The sequence below is a fragment of the Megalopta genalis genome, chromosome 2, assembly GCF_051020955.1.
Source record: "Megalopta genalis isolate 19385.01 chromosome 2, iyMegGena1_principal, whole genome shotgun sequence".
In the NCBI taxonomy this organism is placed as follows: Eukaryota; Metazoa; Arthropoda; class Insecta; order Hymenoptera; family Halictidae; genus Megalopta; species Megalopta genalis.
The window spans coordinates 34896983-34921317 of record NC_135014.1 but is presented as its reverse complement, the minus strand read 5'-3'; the positions used below and the strand labels follow the sequence as shown (position 1 = coordinate 34921317).

Sequence of the window (24335 nt, the reverse complement as noted above, 5' to 3'; positions counted from 1 at the left end):
ATTTTGTTAGAGAAAACAAGCGTTAAATTTCGGTTACTATTTCACGAGTACACCGAAACCTGTTTTTACAGGGTAGACGCGTTTCAGAAAAGACCGTATAAAAAAAAGGACATCGTGTACACACATGGAAAAATAGTAATTTAATACGCTATGCATATGTCTTAAACACAATATAACAATATATATATATGTATATTATAATATAATTGTCTTCAAGATTGAAATCGAGTAACATTTTTAACCGCGCTAAATCGAATGAAATAATAAGTAAATTCGATTTACTTGCCGTGTCAAACGAAAACCGTGTAAAAACAGAACTGTGCTCGCGATAAAACCGGCGTACGAAGAAGGTTTAAAAACTCGCTGGCTGCGTTTCCATGCGTTCGTGCTCAAAGTTCAGTCTCGCAGCCAGCAGCTGTTCGAACATGTGCAACCGTAACGTTGTTTTATTTTGTCGACTCTAAAATTATCTCCGCGTGGAAGCGGAGTGGGGCAGGTGATAGGGGAACCTGCCACCTCCACCGTGGATTCCTCACCCACCTTCGGCATCGGGGTGCCCCCACCACGGCAGGGATCGGCTCTCGACTCGTTTCGTTCTCTCCCACGTTTCTTGCCCGCAAAACCGCGCGGCTCTACCCCGAAACAGCGGGTCCTCTAAATTATGCATTCGTTCGGAGTGTACGTAGATGTAACGTGTGCTAGAGCCGGCGTCCCGAAGCCTGTTCGCCTGTTTTGCAGGATACTTAGGGAAGTTTGCATCGCGGCAACCGCCGGAAAATTGAAGTGACGCTCGATTCGCGCGTGCCCCTCCGTCCCGATTTCGGAGTTTCGGGCGTTTCCGGAAAGTCCGCGGGACTTCGGGACGCTCCGATCCACGCTGTTGTTCGAGACAGAATAACCCCCCTTCATTTTCGTATGCCACGGGACCATTCCAACAATTCAGAGTAATTGGACCACTGTTGAATTCCTAATGGCTCACTAAAACTTGATCGTTCGAATATTATCATCCGTTGTGCAGCGCTAAATATTTTATTTGCTGCTTTGGAATTCTAATTACTTTCCACTTTTTGAAACTATGATCGTCCCGGCATCAAAATGCTCTTCGCAGCCTTTTTAGTCCACCTGTGCCGGTGATTTTGAACTTGGCGCAAGTCATATAAATTTCGTTTCGCGACATTTAGGCTGTTGCGTTCGGAAGTATTAAAAAATATTTTTATATCATAACACAAAATATTGTATAAAAATATTTACACAGTGAACACCTACAATTCTTGCATATTTTGAATACTTACAATGATTTATGCAATGACCGATAAAAATGAAAGCGACACTTCCATGCCATTGTTTACTTCACGGCTATCTCGTATAAATTCTCTTCATCTTCTCAAATAAATCCTTTTATAATTTTGAAATATAGACGATCGCAACATGAAACAAATTAGGATCTCAATTTTGTTGGTTCCATGATTTATGTCACTTTCGAAATAACCGGTACACCTGTGCCATTTCGATTGCATAGACATAATATTCTTATACATAGTTTTTATATGCCTTTATAGGCATAATATTCTTTATGTATAGTTTTGGAGGCTCCGAAATTCTTGATGAACGTTCACGGAATCTTTGACTGACCGGTTTTAGCTCGGCTTCTGTGATTTCATTGTTAAAAATAGAATGATTTAAAGCAGCAAAAGATCCAAGAATACTTTTCTAGCATAACTAGGGAGAGGCATTTTATCGAATACTGGTCTCAAGTCTGCATGCTTTGGGAATACAGTTAGAACGCATAGTTAAAGTATCATCGTGATGCGTCGAATAGCGAACATTCAATATGGCTGGCGTTGTTAATAGTACACGGTGCTGATTAGGCTAATTGTCGACTGTTTTACATCCACATTAAGTATACTATCATCTTAGAATCGCTCTAAATCGTGCCTACCCGTCTTGCTGCTGTACCATTTCAGTATCGACAGCGTAAAAATATCAATGTTCGTAGAACATCTAAGAATAGATGACTACCGATGGTATTCAATAACACGAATCGCTATGTATTTGCTTCACAGTCTTGTGATTCAACGATCTGACTCGATGTGCTCGACATACAGAACTACAATGGCTCATAAAAGTGTTCGAACGTCTTTCAAAACTCAATAATCTTTTTTAAAACTGAGCTAAACGACTTGAATTTTTTTTTAGATGATAGAGGGACTAGTCCACTAGGCGGTGGCTAAAAAGCTTTTTTTTTTAATTTTGCTATTACTTGAAATGAAAAGAAAAAATTAAAAACCCTCGTTTTTTAACTTTTCTATCTGAACCTATAACGAAAATTAAAAAAATGCCTTTCGTAGATCTCGGTAACTTATGTGTGTGCTGAAAATTTGATTTTAAAAACTACAGATTTCGTAGTTTTTGGTCAAAATCGCGATGAAACTGCGATGTTTGCGATCTTTAATTTGTTGTAACTCAGAACAACGTGAACCGATTTCGATAAAATTTTCAACACGCATATAAGTTACCGAGAACTACGAAAGACATTTTTTAAATTTTCGTTATAGACTCAGATAATAAAAAGCTAAAAAACGAGAGATTTTTATTTTTTTGTAATTCCAAGTAATAACAAAATTTAAAAAAGAAGACATTTCAATCATCGTCTAGTAGACTAGTTCTATCATCTAAAAAACATTCAAGTCATTTGGTTCAGTTTTAAAAAAAGTTATTGCGTTTCAAAGGTGTACGAACACTTTTATGGGCCATTGTATATCATTTCGTCCCCAGGTGATGTACATGTTTTCAAAGAAACGCTGCAGCGTTTTATATTACATCGTCTCAGTTATCAGGATCGATGTACAGATGCCGGCATCGGTATCTGTCTCTCGCAGACTTCTTATTTTATCGAAGAGTTTCACCGAGAATTTATTAATCGAAACATGGCATTTCCGCGAAGCCAGTTTTCGACGCCCCTCTATAAAATCGTACGAACTGAAATACTTTGACATACATTTTACGGTTGGTCGTAAAACCTCCCGAAAGAATATTCCCAGCATAAACTATCAGCACCGTCAAAAGGTTCGAAAGCACATACACAGAGTTATCTCGGGCGTCGACGTCGGCCCCATCCGGTCGCCACCATTTATCATCGTCGCAAACGTCTAAAAGGGACGCGAGCAAAGCCCGACGATGGGGGGGACCGAATAAAAAGCCGAGAAAGGCGCCGAAATTATCATTCGAATCGCGCCGAATGCTTCCGATGTTCCTGAACATCGTTAGACGTCTGCCGGGGGAGAGAACGATAGGAAAATCGTTCGCCGTATTTCGTTTCGCGAACTCGCGGCGGCAAGAATTCCGCCGCGGCGAATTATTAGTGGGCTGAATAGAGGATCCGTCACAAAGGACGTAGACACATTCGCCCGGATCCCTTTTGTTCGGGGCGTGAAAAGCCGCGGGGAGGGCTCTCGCCGGGATGAGGGGGTTGTCATTTTTCCTGACCGCGGACGTTTCATTCCAGACTTCTCTCGCCGCGAGACGCGCCGCGAATAAACGAACAAATTCGTGGAAATTGGGTTTCGCGGATGAAACTCTCGCGGATCGATCTATATACCGTCGCGAGGTCGATAACGCTTGCGCGATGGGAAAAGGTCGCGGGAATAGTTTCGCGATTGGCTCGCGATTGGCTCGGCCGCGATCGATGCCGCCGATCGGAGAACTAATTCAAACTGTGCACCGAAGTTCTTCCCATTAATGATGCCAGCGGAACTTTGTCGACCACGTTTTTTCGGTTAAATATTCCCGCAACGATAATTATCGGACCGCGGCTAAATATTTTCGTGGAACTGAAATATTTTCGAGGCATGCATGTGGATTTATTTTCGTTGCTTGTCACTGGTCTGACGATTTCACGGATTCGTGAAAATAGCAAACTGTCAGGACATTAGAATAATTGATATTTTAGTTTATTTTCAACTTCTTACTGTTATTGACTCCTTGCCGTACCGTTAACTTCATAATTAAAGCAATTAAAACTGTTTCGATTGTAACGATTTATTCGATGAAAAAGAGAATTTGGCGCTTTTCTGATGCTTCTTCAGCGATTTGCCTTTCTTCCACATTTATCGTAAATAAAATCTAGCAAAATACTCGAGTATAATTTACTGAAGTGAACCATCTACCGTGCGACGTATACTTTTAGAAAGCATTGCATAACGACCAGTAGATGCGTATGTAATATCAACTCTCGCCGTGTAATACCAACTCAAACTTACCTAATATGCTCCTATTAAATTAGCAATTTTGAAAGAAAGGCGAGTTCTAATCGCTGGACTGCGGACATTTATGCGAAATAAAAATTGTCTGTGTCGATTGCGAGATGAACGAGCCAAGTATAATTCTATTTGTTACTATAACAATTAAAAAAAAATTCAAACTAGCATGTACCAACATAGCTTCGTTGAATTTTTTCACTATTTTCACTACTAATCACGACAAAATCAGATGCATATTAGATGAAGTGAAATCGGCGAACGGACGACGATTTTGCCGAATAATAGACCGATTCACCAAATTAATTGGATCTATTACGAAGCTGCAGTGGCGGCTCAATTGATCGCTCGTCGAGAATGATTCCAAAACCGCGGACGTCGCGTCGACGGGGATAAAGGAGGGAAGAAGAAGCTTAAGAAGGAGGCTCGGCCATGCTGAACGAGGCAATTAATAATTCTTGTGAAGTATCCGCGATGCTTGCCGAAAGCCTGTTACCAAGCGGCATTAATTAATTCCGAATTCGCTGGATACGCACAACCGAGAGATCACTCTACTGACCCCGAGTGTCGATCGTTCCGAACTTATGCAATCTTACATACTTATCGATAATGAGGAAAAAGAAAACCGCGAAAAATCTGGGAAAATTCGCGATAATATTATCTTAACACGCGATCCGCCGAGAACTATTCCATCGAACCACTAGTACAATATACCGGGTGATCCAGAATTTACTCAAATGCTGAAAATTCTGTAAAGGATCCGAGAGAAAGGATCGTACTGTAGCAGCAATAGCTACAGATAATTTAAACACAGTTGCGAAAACAATAAAGAAACGTTATCAGAAATGATTACAACGTTTAAGCGTTTAAGCGTCCTCTTCAATGTAGACATTTTTTGAAAATATCTCGAGAACTATTCACTTTTTTGCCATGGTATTCTAATAACTTTTTACGTAGAATGAACAGAGGAATCGATCTGTACAATAATAAATATGCATTTTCATGTGTAAAAACGATGCAATTGTTAATTGCACATGTACCGATGCACTTAGAAAAAATCAAAAGGCCTACAGACGTAGTGCTCTTCGAACAATTTATCTCTTGCTTTTGGCATTTTTTCGCGAATCTATTAATAACAGAATTACGACCTGGAACAATCGCGTGGATCACCCTGTATAGTACTATTAGTACGTCGCCATTACTCCGACCGATATATAATTAGCACAGAAATGATTCGATCGGTTCTTATCAACGTCCCCATTAAAATGTGCAAACAAAGTATTATAGTAATCGCCGCGACGCTGCTATTAATATAATTTCTGCAAAAATTACCTGATAATTTAGCTGCGGCCGTCGACGAAGGCGTGGATCTTCTGCGACGCGAGAGTTCGCGAATTTGAATGTCGACGAAAAGCACAAGTTATCTTATCGCGGCGCCGAATTATTGTCGGATGGAGCGTTAACGAGCGGAACCGCGCTATCGTTCGACAACGTATGAACCGGGTGCGCGAAAAATGAATTTTGCCGACGATTTTTTTTCGCGCGGACACGTGGCGTCGAGACGGCTGGCGTCGTTGCGTGCGCGACGCTCCCGTTCTATGGTGCCCTCACGAATACTTCTCCGCCCCAAGATTCTTTCCCTTCGTCTTTTTCTTTCATCCTTCCCCCTCTCGAGCAGACAACCCCACCAGACGTCTCCCTTTTGCCACGGGGTATCCCCACCATCAACTTCCCCTTACCAAAGCAATGGTCAGCCATGGGATCCCCGGGTGGCCCGTAAGTGGCGTATCTTTGCACTCCAGCACCCGGCGCCGAGACTCCTTTTTTTTTCTTCAAATTTTCGTTTAATAATGAACCTACGGTGCTCCGAAACCGACTGTTTTATATTATTTTCGAATGACAAAGTTCCCAATGTAAGATCAGCTTCTGATATTGGTATCTTGATTGGAACACTTATCAATTCATTGTTTTCTGTTTGGTCAATGATAAGAGGTTGTTCGAGTGCTTTTTATGGGTGATTTTGATCGTTGTAGAATCAGGTATTAAGAATTAAAAATATGTTATACAGGTCGTAACTTTAGCGGTACTACTTGAGGAAAGTTGATTAAACATTTCCAGAAATAGTGTGTTTAATTTTTGAGAATAGTATCGATAAAGCTTGTTTATAGCTTTTATATAAAAGGTGATAATAGTAACAATTTGTATAATTTGATTAAAAGTGTTTAGTAATTATGTATAGGTTGAATATGATTTTGAATATGATCAAGACAAACATACAATTTAGTTAATTTTTACATTTTGACTAGAAAAGCCATTTCCTTAAAATTAAATTAATTGGTTTTAATCGGGAATAATGTCAATTAAATAAATTTTATAGTAGAAATACGTAGTAGGATAAATTTACTTATATATATAGTAAATTTATTATTATTTATATTATTATATAGATTTATATAGATTTGAATAGATTAAACTATTATTTATATAGATTTGAATAGATTAAATTTAAATATTAATAAAACCCAATACAATTTAGTATTGGATTTAGCATAAAATAATTTAGTTAATTTTTGTAGACATTTGATTAGGAATTTTTATTATTAAGAATTATTTTAGTTGATCATATGGGGGTATAATTAATAGAATAAGTTTTAATATCAAAATTGATTCAACCCTAAAGAGACAAGTAATTATGAAAATCCAACAAATTATGCCAACGAAGATACAATTCCATAGCATCATTTTTTACATATTTATGAAGCCTACATAAGATGTAACACCAACATACACGTAACTTTCTCTTTTCCTCCTGCACCATATAGTAAGTATGAAGCTCAGGAATTGAGAACTGTGTTGCACCGAATCCAAAACTTGGGAAAAAGTGGATGTGCACGTTAAAATGAAGGTGATTCCCTTACCTTTGCAGCTGGGTATGGTGACGACACTCTCGTTCCACTTGCCGTTCTTGCACTCGAGCGTCCGTATACTTTCCTTGCTGTCCGGAAACACGGTGCCGAATTTACACAGAAACGTCCTGGACGTCAGGGTGCCGTTCAATATATAGCTCCCATTCGGTGTTGATACGTCCGGGCATCCCAGCACTGAAATATTAAACCATTTGTCAGGCGAACGCTCACACACCCGCCGCACGAAGTCTCTATTTTTCTACCCGGCGTGCGAAAGCACATAATTTTCTGAAATATTATCATTTCCTCCCGAAAAATTTATACCGCTGACAAGACCGGTCTATCGCACGAAAACACACCAGCCACCCTATATTTCACAAATTATACTGGCCACGAATCATTCCGTTTACATTCGGTACAATTCTTGAAAATACAATTGAGTTTGCTTTCGGGCATAATTAGCTTTATATTTATAAGATGTATTAATGTGTATTATAATAATATATTAATATATCTTATCATAATATAATTAATATATCTAATATATATCTCATATAATTAATATATTTAATATATATTTAATATAATTAACATATTCAATATATATCTAATATAATTAATATATCTTATATGATTAATACATCTTATTTTTATATAATAAGACACACACATATATTACATTTTTTTATCCTTTTTATTTTTGAATAAAATAGTCCTTTCATTTTGTTTATCTTTGAATAAAAAAGTCTGTCAATTTTATTTATTTTGTTTCTTTCTCAATGAAAGAAATGTGATATGTCTTATTCGATAAAAAAAATAAAGTTAATTACTTCCGAAATCAAGGATCTTGCTAGCTCCATCAGAAAAATATTTCAATTAAGTCAATACGTTAATATCCCAGCGATTAAATCAAGATTAAACATCAAGATTTCGTTACACAACATAGTCCTCTCAGTAAAACACTTTCGGTATTTCCAAACAATTGTTTCTTGACAAAGAGTTAAATCGTTGCGTGAACATCCTAATATAATTAAACATTATAGTATAAATATGATCGTGAGAAATCACCACCAAAAAATTGTCAAGCATAAATATAGATAGAACTGCGCGACGAATCGCGTCCCGGCTAAGTATCCAATTCTTCATTGAAACACGATATCGATTCCGTCGATATCCATTCAGAATCATGTGCCACGATGACCGGACGAGCGCGTGTCACGGCCCTGCACCGAAAATGATCCGAGGCGGTGTTATTTCTGGATGAAAGGGAGATTCGTTGCGCAACACCATCGTCGTTTGTTCGTCTCGTGTTCCACGATCCTTGTATCCCGATCGTTTTTATTCGGAACATACGGCCCCGTGATCGTTGGCGTGCTTGCGGAGCCTGACCTTGATAATGCAAGAAGAATCCCCGGGCCGCGTAGAACACCTTCGAGGCGACAAGGTCGAGTGTGATCACGTTCGAATTCGAGATGACCCTGACACCAGCTGCGGTTCCGCAATGCTCCAGAAGAGTTCTTCCTCTGTCGCGCACTCTGACCACGTCCACGCAGCTCCCGTCCACTTCCGGCCCTAAAAAACAATAAATCTCAGTCGTCCGTTCTGTTCAAACAATCTTGCTATTTCGAGAGTGCCGATTTTCTGGCCAAATCGGCAATGGATTCCAGTGCTCTCGATAAACAGAGCGAGTCTTATGACTTGCAAATCTTAAATAACTTTTGAATTGTTGCATGTGATCAGAAATTGTTAAACACGAAAGATGCAGAGCTTTACGAATGGCAGATGACGACTTATTCACGTTTTTCGTACGTATTTAAATATTTTTATTCAAAAATGAATAAAACATACTGCCCCAAAAAAATGATAACATAGAAAAATTTTGTAGAAAAATTGACTAACTTTGACAACGGTTAATTCAAAGTGCTGTAATTTTGCGAAAAAAATTGCAATGGATCCCAGTGCTCTCGATAAACAGAGCGAGTCTTATGACTTGCAAATCTTAAATAACTTTTGAATTGTTGCATGTGATCAGAAATTGTTAAACACGAAAGTTGCAGAGCTTTACGAATGGCAGATGACAACTTATTCACGTTTTTCGTACGTACTGAAATATTTTTATTCAAAAATGAATAAAACATACTGCCCCAAAAAGATGATAACATAGAAAAATTTTGCAGAAAGATTGGCCAAGTTTGACAACGGTTACTTCAAAGTGCTATAATTTTGCGAAAAAATTGCAGCCTGGTTTCCTTTCTTTTAAATTAAAGAGGAAAGATCAAGCTTCATTCGGTTGTAAACGTCATCTCTGAAAAAAATTGTACGATGTCTGTGCATTTCGTCAAACTTGACAATTTTCAATACGATAAACATTGCTTCTCGTTTAAAGGATTACAGCGGCGTAGGTACGTCAGATATAAAATCGAGAAATAGTATCTTAAAGAAGAAATTTCGAGCTTTAATTTGGAAAAAGTATCATTATTTTACAATGATTTTTCGCGGACTTATCGTCAGTCAAAATTAACCAATTTTTATCCAAAAGTGTATGCTACAATTTTGTGGAGCAGTGTATAAATTATCGGGCATCGTTCGTTTCTTGGGAAAAGGTAGGAAACGATTTCGTCCGATCTCTCGGATATCCCCGAGGATCGTATGAATTGTTCAATGCACCTGAAAATTTCAAGTCCCGGCGCACGTGAGAGGATCATCGTAGCGGCAGGTCGGCCGTAGCGATTCATCTTCTTTAGAGCAGCTTGCTCGTCTCATGATTTTTAAATCGATCCCCCTACCAGGACCCACTTGGCTTAATTAGCGGAGGTTACGAAGGGCACACGCGCGGATCGATACTCACCCCGTATATCTAGGTCGTGGAAAGTGAGGACGATCCTTTGGCCAGGAGCGGACCTGAACGTCCATCCGCACGTATTCTCGCCGAGATAATAAAGCGGATAGCCGGGCGAGTTCACGAATCCGCCCTCGCCCTGCGCCACCTTTAGATCCTCGTTGCAATACTTCCTCACGGAGTTCTCTGCAACGAGAAAATGAAATGTTAATCGCGAGTCCGACAGGAGAAAAATAAACCGAGAACGTGCATCCCCTAACGACGAGGAAATTAGATGAGCAGAGACAGTTGCTGTGAAAAGTATTCGAAACGTTATAATTCCGTAATAAAACATTTGCACCCGGGGAACACGGACCTGTTTTAAAGCTTGAATTTTCTACGTATTTTCACTGTGCATCGCGCTCATTTTGTTGTAAAATATCTGTGCACGAAATGGAGAACTAAAGACTCGTTTTTTCTCGAGGATGGTACGAATTGAAATATCTTCGAAGACATTGAAAATTTCGTTTCCTGAGCACATTTAACGTAGAATTCAAGATCGAAGAATCCTCTTTGCAACGCCTCCTCAAAATTCGTCGTACGATTTCCGTAACGAAAACGACGAACGACCTCGCTTTATTGTAAAATTGGCAGTAGACCTTGGATTCGAAGTTGTGCAAAACCGAGTAAAACATCATGCTAGAAAATGAATTATGCACTGTAAAAGTAGAATCTCCAAGCTTTGAAATCAGCCCAAGTTTACGCCGATGCGATTGTTATTTAAAAAGTTACAACCATTTCAATGTCGAGAACTTTCGTGGTACTTCTTGGGGCAACTGTATCTTCTCGGTTTTATATTGCGATCCAGTTATGGCAGAGGAGCAAATTAAATTTCCAGCCCGTCCGAGGGATGAATTATCGACGCGGGAAAGGGAAAAAGAGTATAAATTATCAGCGAGCGCGAGAGAGATCCTATTTTCTACGCTTGGATTCGACTCGATTCAATCGCCACCCCCATCTGCACGCTGCTCCCCAGGGGTGCGAGGACACCATCGGTGGGTATAAGGACACGGGCCAAACATCTGCATCCGTTTCGGTCCATTTGTCGATTCGAAGTGTGACTCCGGGTACCATTATGTGGTATCGGTACTCGGCGAGGGTGTCCTTGCTCCAGTTTCCATTCGACGGGCGAAAACGGGGTGTGGGCACACCTGGAGGGGGATGACGCCGCTCGCAAGCCGTCGCGCAGTGGAGTATTTGGCCTCGAAAGCCGGCCAGAATTATGTGATTCGTTTTTGTACATTTCCAAAAGTACTTGGGGATGAAATAATGCCATTCTTCTTCTACTTCTTCTTCTTCTTCTTTCTGGCTTAAAGTCGCATCGACTTCTCGGTCGTTAGTTGACTGCAGATTTTATGCATTTATGACAAAAATCAGTAGATCGAAAAGATTAAAAACGTTTAAAGAATTAAGAACTAATATTGCTTTATTTTCAACTCAATAAAACAATTAAGGAAAGAAATGTCTCTGTAGTGTCTCTATATTGCAATTCATGCAGACAATTTTTATTTTGCATAAAAATCCGCAGTCTAGTTACCAACGACGAAGACATGGCGCTTTTTGTTTTTTTATGTACTCTGTGTGGTTGTTATATTTTGTTCCATAGATCGGCGTCTTTCAAAAATTTGATTGTGCTCGTATTTGCTACAATTTCATCGAAAAATGCACAAATCGAAAATTCACAATTTATAATTTTTTATATTGTATATTATACGTTACAATTGTAAATAGAAATATTCTTTTGTAATTATTGATTTAAGGGAGTTTTGAGCTATTAACTTGTTAAATGAATAAATGCACAGAAATGTGTTCATACGTTACTTCCTAAATTATTATCAATTTTTAGCTTCGTCAAAATTTCGTTGCACTATTTCTATGCACAACTACGAATGCAATTAAAAAAATCATGATCGTGCGACAGTTCGATGAAACGTAATAATTTGTGAAATATTACGTATAAATTTAGGTTAGGTTAGCTTCGCAGTTCTACTAAAATTACTTGAGAACTATCCGGTCGAGGTGTTAGAGTTGTAAAAGAGGTACAGATCCCTGTTTTCGCCCGCTTTGCATTTAGTATTCAGATCGTCGGGACCTTTTCGCGTCTCTTACTACGGTACACGCCATTGCATAGAAATAAGGGATTAGCGTGACCTTTCAGGATTTTTTCCCTCTGTCGTCGCAGACGGCGACGCCGCGCCGAGCCGGTCGTTACGAAACACGTTGTCGCTTTCCGGAAGAACTTGCCGCCATTATACTGCTTCGGGAGGAGCACGTGATCCCCTAGAATTTCAGACCGGAACTGTTTCGAATCGTGTTTGTACTCCTCGAACGCCCCGGACCAAAACTATTTCGGAAAGCGTCGCCAGAATTTTCAAAGTGAAATTTTACGGTACATCGATGTTCGTCGACGTTCGAGTCTCTCAACAATGTAAGTGTCAAAAATGTAATTTTCTGGAAGGAAGAGTACACACTGCTATCTTCAGACTATTATCAAAACTTGATACACAGGCAATTTCATTTATTAGCAATACTTATAATTATTTATAACAAGATATTGTACCAAAATGATACACTGCCATTGGCACATAGAATATTTTAAGACGAAAAAACAACATTTTTCAATTTTGACGCTCGCGTGGCCTCGAGCACGATCCGCGTCCAATTTGAGACAAGCTGATATTTATTTCCGATTATCTAGATCGCAGATTATCGATTGCACACGGCTGAAAATCGACTCCCTGCCGTTCCGAGCAGGGGAAGTGTCATGCTCGTGCGAAGAGGTAATCGAATCGCATGCACTTCCTGTTTCTCACACGGTACAAAATGTCGCGACTCATCGTTTCATTTTAGACGCTCCAATTTTCAAATATGTATTTGGTTTCACGTATTTTCGACAAAGCTGTTTTTTTGCCGTACATATTACGTATGATAAAGCATTTGCGAGGTGCAACAGAATTCTGAGTGAAATTTACCTGGGACACAAGCGTATTTTATTCTCAAAGCAGCCGGATTCCAATAAGCTGCGCTCGGATGATCCGTAATAAAGCTGTATGGACAATGCTTTTTCCCGGAACATCTGCAAAACAGAAGCCATTGTTGTAAATATTAATCGACGAGAACAAAGCTAATCCGTTTAAACATTCAGATATTACAAACGCGATTCGCCAGATTTGCATCGGAACGTATCCTCTGATGCAACTGGTTGGTCATAGTTTCTTTTTAGAATTGCGTAGGTTTTCGTGTTCGCTGGAATTAATTTAGAAGCCGGTGGCATTAAGAGCACGCGGTAAATTAATGCGGCAACAAATCATTATAACAAGTAAAATACAATAATTTGGGCTCGAATAAAATACAATAATTTAGACTCGAATAAAATACAATAATTTAGGTTCGAATAAAATACAATAATTTAGGCTCGAGTAAAATGCAATAATTTAAACTCAAATAAAATACAATAATTCAGTCTCGAATAAAATACAATAATTCAGTCTCGAATAAAATACAATAATTTATACAACGAATTGAATCTTAGAAGAGCGTTATTGTAATATTTGCCGCAAGCAACGCATGTATTGAACGAATAACCCATGAATGTATCTTTGTCCTGTGATTTTTACGGATTTCATAAACCTGGCGACAGGGGGCTAGCCGAAATGAAAATATTAAAATGTATTTAAATGAAAATGAGAAAGTTTTCCCATTAGTTCTACGAGCTTCCTAATCTCCCTTGAAAAATATTCACCACCCTGCGCGTAATCTCGGATCGATCGCGTCGTCGGCAAACTTTTGCATATTTAATTGAACCGTCCGGAAGGTAAACAATCAACAAGTCGGCAGAATAATCGATCGTACATCAAAAGGGCTCGAAACACGTTCGCCGACGAATTCGCATATCGCAGACGAAGCGCAGATTGTATCGACTGGCAGGGCTCCGGGGGCCGACAATTAAATACGCGACGCAGGCCATTAGCGCGTCTACCGGGTGTCGAAAGCGCGAGCCGCCCCACGAGCAACGGCAAAGGAGGAATCATGATTGTTTTCAGATCGAGATGATTGTTGCGCGGGAATCGAAAGTGGACTCTGCTCGAGGGTGCCACAATGGCCGAAGGGTCGGCCTTCGGCCCTTTCACCCCTTTCGGCGCAGCCAGTGTCTCCCCTCTCTCGTCGACGATATTATCGGGCCAGCACCCCGGAGCCCGGAAATAAAGGGGAAATAACGTTTCGCGCACCACCCACGCCAAGAGGAATCCCTTTGAATTTTTTCGACGCAGATGGCTACTTTCGACCCACGATTCTCCCGGTCGGATCATTTCACCTCGGTGCCGCCACAAACAACTTGACGCGGACGCTATCTGTCGCAGCACGCCAGATGGTTCTCTCCTGGAACTCGGTTTACCAGTTTTTAAGAGCCTAATGGCTCGTTTAATTCCGTTGGAATCACAGTAGTACCTCGATTTTCCGGTCCTCGAATATCAGGACCTTCTGTTATTTAAATACTTTTCACTTGCAAACGGCGCAATCGAATCGTATACAACAACACGATTTATTGTGCAAATCGATAAAAATGACGTCTGGTATTTCAACCGAATAAATGTTCTATTGTCCGAGCATTTATGACAAAAACGTGATATCGAATGCAAAACATGATAAGTATTTAAAGAGTTTAAACATTCTATTGCTTTGTGTTCGACTCATAAACATTATTAGAAAAAGGAATAGATGTCCACTTAGTTCCACTGTCGTACAATTGAGTGAATTAGAATCATATTGGCGTAATGGCACTATAGTAAAAGTAAGATAAAAGCTCCAATCTTTGTATCGTTTTAAATTGACCAACTGGTTCTTGCGAGAAGAATGTATTAGTACTCTACAAATTCACCGGTACTTTACAAAATAAACCTGACGTGAAACAGACATAATAGAGTGTTGGAAACAGCAAACAATAATCTATTACGGAGGAGGAAGAAATAACAGAGTGTAGAACGCTTTCTAGGTAATACACGCGCGTGTTTGTGATTTAAAAATACTTTGGACAGTGACTGTTCTTCGTCTGCGATTTAAGCAGGCCAGAATGTGAATTCGTCGATTCGAAGACGCGGCGCCCGAGCCTAAAAGGGTGAGAAGAGAAAGACAGAGGGAGAGAGAAAGCGAGAGAGGGAGGAAGAGAGAGAGAAAGAATGAGAGAGCGGGGGAAAGAGAGAGAGAGAGAGAGAGAGAGAGAGAGAGAGAGAGAAAGAATGAGAGAGCGGGGAAAAGAGAGAAAGGGAGAAAGTGAGAGAGAGAAAGAGAGAGAGAGAGAGAGAGCGGAAAAGAGAGAAAGAGAGAGGGAGAGAGAGAGAGAGAGAGAGAGAGAGAGAGAGAGTGGAAAAGAGAGAAAGAGAGAGAGAGAGAAAGAGAGAGAGAGTGATGGAGGGAAGGTCGCTCCCTTCACGATCGCGGCTGCAACCCCCTACATATTTGCAAAGTTCATCGAGCTGTGCTCCTCGCGCGCGATGCACTCTGTCGGAAACGATTTCTCCTTCGGCGGGCATCGAACGTCGCTCAAAAGGCAATTAAAACTTCGCGCACGCTTTGCTGGCGCACATCAAACGACGATTTTGCGTGTTCGAGATTTCGCTCGACCCTACGAAGATACGCCACGGCCGTGTCAGACGCGGTACATAAAGGGCGTGGGCGATGTTCGGGAAAGAGAAAGAGGGGGAGGAGAGTCGTTGAAAAGATGAGAGAGCCGATTTCTCGCGAGACTCGAGAAAAGAGTCAGCTAATTCCACCGAATTGCATTCGACTGCTGTTCCATTCACGCGATTGTTCGACGTTCATCCCCCCCTCGACTTCGATGCACTTTTCTGCCGACGACGTCCGACGCCGACAATGCCGAGGACCCAATATGGCGTCCGAAGATCCGAGCAGCTTACTGAATTCTTTCCTCGTCGTAGGAACTGCTATTCGAGAATCTTCGTTCGAAATATTTTATTCGACCAACTGATTTGATTAAAATAATTATTAACGATGTTGCTCCTTTTATTTGTTTTCTCGTCTTTTATTTAACGAACGAGATATTGGAATCGATAGAAAAGGCAACGAATTTTAATTTAATTGCTGTTTCATGTACTTCTGTCGGGATTTTAATCTAATTTAATTTCATGTAATTTACCATTTTCACAATAACAAAAGGACAAGCATAATTTGTGTTGAATGGCGGAGAATCAGTGAATCGGTTAAACAGTTTGCAAAGATTTGTTCTAAATCTGATAACATTAACAGCAAATACGTCGATCTCATCGCTATTGTTGTCACAAATTTTATTTTTCGAAAATGTGGTATTAACATTTAATTAAATATACTCGTGAGTGAGATATCGAGTTCTAATAAAGGAAACGACGTTTTAAAATGTTCAAATTATATTCTCAGATTTCTCGACGTCAACAGCATCGCTAGTTTTTGAGTGGCAGTTGTTCGAACATTGCATGACTTACTGCATCGTATAGGAAATGTGGCAGCGGAGGGTTAATGAACGTACATGTTCTGTAAAACGGGTCAGTCGTACTAAATTTCGACAAGTACTGCGAGGTTATAACGGGCAGAACGGACTTAGCAGAACGAGACGGAGCATTGAAGTATAGAAGCGAGGCAACGCTAGGATTGTATGTTCAGGATCGTTGAAATCCACCGATCGTCATTCGTTATTCCCGACCTGCCGGTTATCTAACAATTAATTGGGTCGAGAGAGTTCATTTCTTTGTTTCGACCGCGTGCATTGGCACGGCTGGAACGGTTTCTAGTCCTGCGGTCTACGCACCGGTAACCGTATATTCATTACACACTGCTTGCCTTGCGGATGCATGGTGGGTGACTCGTATTACCTCTGGGAGGCCGTTATTGTGTCCAAATGCGACGAAAAACGAGCGCGACGTACCCATGGGAACCCGCAGAACTTCCGAAAACGCTATCTCGAGCATTAAGCCGGCGAACTTCTCGACTTGAACACAATAATTCCCGAAGGGAATTCCAAACTCCTCTTTCTCGAACGAGAAACATTTCTCATGCAAGCTATCTCCCTTGACCCATGACCTTTAGTTAACGCTTTGACGACCGTGCCAAAAACCTAATATATTTCATGAAATTAAACCATTTTATTCGGTGAAATTGTAATTGCAAAGCAAAGTTATGCGACATCAATTTCTTTTTCAACGTTCGCGAGAATTTTTAATAAAATTAAGAAATTGTAACGGATTAGCGTAACCATTAATTTCTAAAAATTAAGTTTCAAGTCGCTCTGTCATCCCCATTTGTCTGACGCGGCAGTCAGCGTTGATAATGTAATTGTGATACATTTTTGTAACAGTGCAATCATGATATACTTCATTAATAATATAAATAGGATAGATTTTGTTCATAGTTCATAGTAATGATATGAATAGGACAAATTTCGTTAATAATGTAAATAGGATAGATTTCGTTAATAATATAATAATGATACATGTTTCAAAAAACTACGTTGAATCAATTTTTATAATTCTCCGACCGTCAAAGTATTAAGGACCCAGCAAACCGGTGTAGCACCGACGAAAAGATTTGCAATAAATTGAAAACCAGAGTGGAGAGACTCACCTACTGTTCACCGATCGTCTGACGTCCACCACCCTCAGCCCCTCGTCCTCAATGTCATCTATGTAATTCCCCATGAGCTTCTGGCTCCTGAACTGCATGTTACCTCTGCCCGAGGGAGTCTTCTTGACCAGCTTCTGTGCCTCGTGCCTGCATACGTGAGTGCGATTCGGCCAGTATTCCGCCTCGATGATGAAGATGAACGCCTTGAGGGACCTGCAGGTCAGTCTGACAGTGTTGTGCGAGCAGTGCTCCTCTTGGATCACCTCCATGTAACCACCAGGTAGCTTGACAGCCCTCAGAACCTTGGTGTACGACGACTGGGTGTTCGCGGAGCCGTTCGAGCACCTCGCGATCGACATCAGCAGCAGGAGACTCGTCAGGGTCGTTGCTCCTGGCGCCATGGTCGTTGATCATCACAAAGATCGAAGGAGTCCTGAGATCGTTTTAAAATTAGCTTCCTCGACGAACCGGCCGGGGCTCAAGTGCGCCGATACGGTCACTCCTCTATGGGTTGTTGGCTTCTGTATGGTGGCTCTGTTGGTTCTCCACGGGCCTCTTGGCCTCGAGAGCACCACTTTATGGGACCAAGTCGCTGCTGCTGCTCTTTGACTTCTTCTTGGAGCCGCGGGAACCAAGGCCTGTCGATCCTGTCATCCAGAAAATGACTTTGGATAGAACAAGCTTCGCAAGCCTCGAAAACTGTCCAGATATTTTTAATTGTTAATATTATCTTTCAGTTGTATATACGTTTCGTAAGTCCTCCCTTAATCTTATTCTGTAAAATGATTTCAAGGTAGTGCGACTTTTGTAAGCGTCTGAACGTACAATATACAGTGTTGCAGTGTCTTTATGAAATCTAATATTCGTTATTTTGTAATGGTGAATTATTCATTTTTCTAAAAATCTAATAGATGACCTGTAATTCTCTTACAGACATAGCGTTTTCACGTAGTAATTTCCATTAATGCATATCGATGAAAAATATTAAAACATTGAAGGTGTACTTCTCGAAGTTACAAACATTGCCAACAATCGGAAACAAATAGACAATTTTAAATGCAGTAATAATTTCACTCGCAAGCAATGAAATAAACGAATACATGCAACCGTCGTCAACAGTTTCAATAAATAAATGAAATAAACAAAATAAAATAAATTTCAGTAGCCAACCCCGACTTTTCCGGATCAGTTACGATAGGAAATAACCATAAATCCGCGAGGAAAATCAACGAAACTCGAGATTGTTTCTATCGGAGCTAGCTCACCTTGTTTTTATAGTAATCCCAAGCGATTCGTTCTGCCAGGATCGAAGGGGTAGCTGCGTGCACGGCCACCAGGTCGGCTAAGCCTCGGGAGACTGAAGAGCGTCGATTATTTGTCGATGAAAATCAGTGCTCTCTTTATTTTCGGCTCGTGGCTGACGACGATTCCCGGCATCCTCAGGTTCTCCCAGGTTCCCTCGGCCGTTTGTTGGTACAACGAGGAGACCCTGGTGCGCGATCAATCGGCCACGGCCAAGCTCCAGACTTCCAGACACCAACGGGCCGAGCCGTTCCTCAAGGACGCGGATTAGAATAGTAACCAGGGCGCGCCTAACTCTCAGCCACCCGCATCAGTTCCGCCTGGTGCTCACCGATTTCGATCCTGTCGCTCGGTTTTCCTCTTATCTTTACAGTCGGACCAGTTCGAACCGATCTCTAAGTCTTGATTCGTCGAGGTTCGAAGAGGTTTGACGGAGTTTGACGGAGTTTGAAACGATTCTCCTCCAACCTCGTGCGAACCTTTCGATTTCTAAACGCAGGATATTTGGCTGGAGATCTTCCGCTTCAAGATTTGAACAAGTTTAGCGGCGTTCCATTAGGTTTACAGCGATTTCTTCGATTGTCTAAAATACTTTATCGTGGCAAATACTGAGAACAGACGTCTTCCGGTATAAATCGGTTCTGTCGTGGTCGCTTTTGGTCTTCGAGCGAGGCCGGATTTTCGAAGTCCAAAAGATCGAAACTGCTTCCGACACGGTCCCGGCGATTTCTCTTTGCCGATGACCCAGTTAGAAACGAGTATTCCGGTTTTTCTTTTATTTTCGGAGCGAGACGTGTTTTTCGAAAATAGATCATTCAACACGGAGCACTGTGTGAGCACCCGAGAGAAACGAGCCGGATAATCGTAATCCTTCCGAACGGAGTCGAAAAACTTCTTTTTATTCTTCTTATTCCCCCGCGAGCTTCGTCTCGAGGAGCGAATAAAGAAATTCAGTTTCTCGGCGATCCTCCTCGATAATTATTTAGAAAAATACTCTGCGGTCGGACACGCGATGAACATTTGGTACAATTATTTCTCCGATAGGAAAATATCTAGGAATAAATTACGCTGGCGATAAATTGCTCTGTAAAAACTATGATACAAGGACTAGTTTGTACAAAAACCTCGGTCATACGGAGCCTCGAAGATCGTGAATTCTTTGTCTGTTCGCGACCGAGCCGGGGACGAGCCACGAAAGGCGCGGATCGATTAATCGGCCGCAATCACGTTTCTCTAATCGAATTGGCCGGTATCAGCCGCTGTCGACCAACATTCGCCGGTGTTCCTCCACGATCCCGAACAAAGTCATCCTAACCGCGAGCATTCCGCGTTCACCGCCTCCTCGTCACCCAATCCTCGGCCAACGACATCCGGAACAAATCCACTTCGATTTCACTCCGCTCGCCGTTCTCAGTCGACCTCGGACAGGACGCAAGTTTCGTGGGATCTCGGACCAACGAAGAGCAAAATCTCTGAAGAGATCGATGAATCACCGGCCAGCAGAAACCGTTCATCACTTCCTTCGATTGTTATTTAACAGCACGGGTCACACGACAGATCGAACACAATTCGCGCGCGTTTCGAACGACGCCGCGTCGGCGGCACGCGAAAATGGCACACGGCGTGACAATGGCTGGGCGCGAATTAAATTCAGCCAGAATAAATTCCGCATATTCATTTCACAGAGTGCACTTCGCTGGGACCTCGACACCGGGGCCGGAATAAATGCATCAGCCGGTCGCTCCGATTTCCGCGGAAAAGCGTGCCGGCATCGATTCCCGATGCTCGTTTCGCGCGCGGTATCGGCGCACACTCAATTTCGGAAATCGGGAAAAACGACACGCGTTACGATTGGTTTTGTTGTGGCACCGTTGTCGCCGTGGTTTAGCAACAGTTCACCGCATTCACACGGTGTGACTCACCTCGAGCCTCTCAGGTTCGGTTCGAAATGCAAGCATAAGCGAATCACGACGATCGTCCGAACTTTTCTCGGACAAATTGATTTGAGCCGTGCGGAATGCTTTCGTTCGTCGCGACAAATCCGATACGAAACGACGCGAATTTACCGATTTCGGAATACCGTTTCCCGCCCTTTCGAGGCAACGGGAAACACGCGTCGGCGAACGAGAGAGAAAGAGAGCCGTGCTGGTTGGCTGCGTGCCCGACACTGAAGACAACACGCACCCGTTACCGCTCCTGCCGGCCATTCGTCGCCGTGTGCCGACAACCAGCCTGCTGTCAGTCCGTTCTCTAACATTGACAGTCTAAACTGCGAGAACCTGGCCGTACGCGTCGGGGCTACCCCCGGAAACCGGCATCCCCTAAGCTTGCGTAGGGGGCGGACCTCGAACTGCACGCGTTACGCGATTAAGAATGGCCTTGGGGCCGCGCTACTCGATTGTGTTCGTCAATGGCCCCTTGTTAGAACCCTGGCTATTGTTTCTCTCGATTTTGCTCCGGCTCCCGGGCTACTAATTAACACTAGCTTTACGGAACTCGTCAAAATGACGGATCCTTAAATTTTTAATTTACGATCATTCAGATTGTAAAAATTCAATTTTTCATTTTACTTATTTCATTTAATTTCATTTCATTTATTTTATTTATTTAATTCATCATATTTAATTTGTTTTCATTTAATTAATTTATTTCCATGTAATTCAATTTAATCTCATTTATTTTGTGTAATTCAATTTAATCTAATTTATTTCCATGTAATTCAATTTAATCTAATTTATTTTGTGTAATTCAATTCAATTTAATTTATTTTGTGTAATTCAATTTAATTTAATTTATTTCGTGTGATTAATTTGATTTAATTCAATTTAAAAAATTGCCCAATGAACGAAGATTAAATTAAAATAAATTTGTTCTTTTTATCGTTTCAATAAACTGAAGATAATGTAACTATATCATTAAATCATTCTTGTGCCTTCATAATTTTATATTTTAGCTACACATTTTTGTCGTGAATGCATCAAAAATCCGCAGTCTACTAATTACTTTGGAATTAATAGAAGAATTTACTGTCATAGCCCAACCTCTTCCATGTACTCGAGGGGAAGCTACGTAAAGGAGGACGACGGATCAAGCAGAAGGCTATTATTGAGAAGTTTGTCCTCGAAATTGCTTGATTAGGGTAGGAAATTAATTTTAAAGTTGCCCGCGCGGATCGAACGTACGTGGATCGCGGAACCACCCCGAACACGTGCGCGATTTTTCGAGCTGCAGAGGGTTGTTACGGGTGCACGCAGGGTGGTTCTCCCTTTTGTCCCTTCTCTCCTCCCCTTTAATCTTCGGTTTCTCCTATAGTGATTTCGACAGCTGCTCCTTTCGTACTGCGACACGGGATTTTCTTTGATTTCCATGGCTGATTTCTTGAATCGGCTGGGGCGCTTTCTGCTGGTGGAGGAACTCTATGAACTTGTTTGTTTTGGGGATCGTCGAGTGCAGGGACGTCCGCGGCACCGTAAAGATCGATTTCTCAACTAGGACGTTGATAAATTCGAGCGATTTATTCCAAGTGCCGTGTATTTTCGTGCGGTTCGATTTTTAAATTCGCGAGACGCGAGTTCGAGGTATTTTCGGGACGAAATATCCATAGAGGCCACTCGGGCTGATTGAACATTTCGATCGACAAACGTGTGCAAACGTAAACGCGATTTCTCTCATTTCTGCAGAATTTTCGTCGGCTGGTACCATGCAATTTTATTATTCGAACGCGTGCAGTCGTAAATTCGGTCTCTCTCTCTCTTATTTCTGCAGAATATCCATCAATATTTATACCGTGCAATTTTATTATTCGTGTATGGACTCGGGATGTTTCTGCGATCTGCCGTTTTTTTCCAGAGAAATTTAAAAAGAGCGCAGTAGAACGGAATCTTTTTTTTCGTTTTTTTTGTTGTTCTGTTCTGTCGTCCCATCAACTGCAATTGGTTTTCAGCGGATTGAAAATAACTTCACGGAGCGACGAATCCAATTTCATCGTCAATTTCATCGATCGATGTCTCCGGCGTGCTTAACACTCGACCCAGCGAGGTTTGAAAGCGACTAACGAAAAATTGTCACGTAAGAATTACGAGATGGAATTCATACAAATTTTTATAATAAATAAATGTATTCAACAATTTTCGATGGAAGCAGCTTTATGACTTCAACAATCATGAAATCAAAATTGTGTAACCGATCATTTGACCGGCGATGGTAGGTTTCCTGTTAATACCGTCAATATTTCCTGTTTCGGTCGTGTAATTTTATCTGGTCGATTTATCGGGGCGCGAATAATTGTCCTCTTCTGGAACTATTATGTTCGAGGCGACATTTTCGGCCGAATATATTCGAAGGGGCGGCGACAATGTGCCGTGCTTATCCGAAAATCAGAATTTCCACGCTTTCTGCGTTCCGTTTCCCACATTTAATCCCTGCTTTCTGATCTTGAACCGTTGAACAGATCGGCCGCCGATTCCGACAGCTGTTCCTATTGTCCTTCGATGGCTGTCGATTTTCCATCGAATCTTCCGGGAACATTTGTCGCCGAATCCTCCATATGTATCGAATGTAATTGGGTCAACTTGCATTGAAATCTCCATTTCGCTCAGCATGTGTGCTTTCCGAATCTATTCGTATCGCCGAACCATTCATCCCGACAAAAATATTAACGTTGAAACTAACGAATTTCCGTCTTGCAATTATAATGGCACTGCAAAGACACTCTTAAATTCTCTTAATCTGTCTACTGTTTTAAATTCGATGTACTCATTTTATTTCGTAAATAATAATAGTAAATATAATGTTCGAAAAAATTATAGCATAGAAAAATGTTGAATCAAAATTGGCCAACTTTGACTGACGATAACTCCTCGGAAAATCATCGCAGGATGATGACTATTTTTTCAAATGAAAGTTCGAAATCTCTACTTTAAGATAGCGTTTCTAGATTTTAAGATTGACGCATCCTCACCGCTGTAATCTTTTAAATGTGAAGCGATGTTTGCAAAGGTTATTTGGTTAAATGGCCAAATCTGACGAAATGCACGGACTTTACAAAATTTTTTTCGGAGACGCAGTTTAGACTCGAATAAAGTTTAAACCTTCCTCTTTAATTTAAAAAAAGATGAACGTGGCTGCGATTTTTCTTCGCGGAGTTGCAGCACGTTAAAGTAGCCCTTGCATTACGAGTTGAAATATTTTCACCAAGGTCTGATTGCTAGGCGCAGCGTGCAGAATTTTTTGCTCGAAATCGCAGCCCCTTCTGCATTCCCGTTCCCCGGGACCCGTTTTCGTCCATCAAGATCCCCATTAATGCACTCCGAAACGTTCGAATTAATCGCGAGCGCGTTCCCTGGAGTCTTCAGTCTCTCTTCCATAAAAAGTCCCATAAAA

The 24335-nt window shown here is 41.3% G+C and overlaps 1 protein-coding gene and 1 long non-coding RNA gene across 2 annotated transcripts in view; one reads left to right on the top strand and one right to left on the bottom strand.

Annotated features, from left to right (window-relative positions):
• The window catches only part of LOC117225537 (uncharacterized), a 48096-nt gene extending 26974 nt beyond the window's left edge, over window positions 1-21122 (bottom strand). The window contains exons 1-6 of the mRNA XM_033479181.2: window positions 18917-21122; window positions 17652-18298; window positions 13013-13116; window positions 10011-10187; window positions 8552-8734; window positions 7175-7357 (exon numbers count right to left, since the gene is read on the bottom strand). Coding sequence (XP_033335072.1) covers window positions 7175-7357; window positions 8552-8734; window positions 10011-10187; window positions 13013-13116; window positions 17652-18052 — 1048 coding nt within the window. The 5' untranslated portion in view covers window positions 18053-18298; window positions 18917-21122. The remainder of the gene's footprint in view (window positions 1-7174; window positions 7358-8551; window positions 8735-10010; window positions 10188-13012; window positions 13117-17651; window positions 18299-18916) is intronic.
• An 871-nt stretch (window positions 21123-21993) lies between these two features.
• Window positions 21994-23080, top strand: LOC143258868 (uncharacterized). Its single transcript, XR_013032776.1, has 2 exons — window positions 21994-22092; window positions 22897-23080. It is a non-coding gene; the product is annotated as an uncharacterized LOC143258868 (long non-coding RNA).
• The last annotated feature ends 1255 nt before the right edge of the window (window positions 23081-24335 follow it).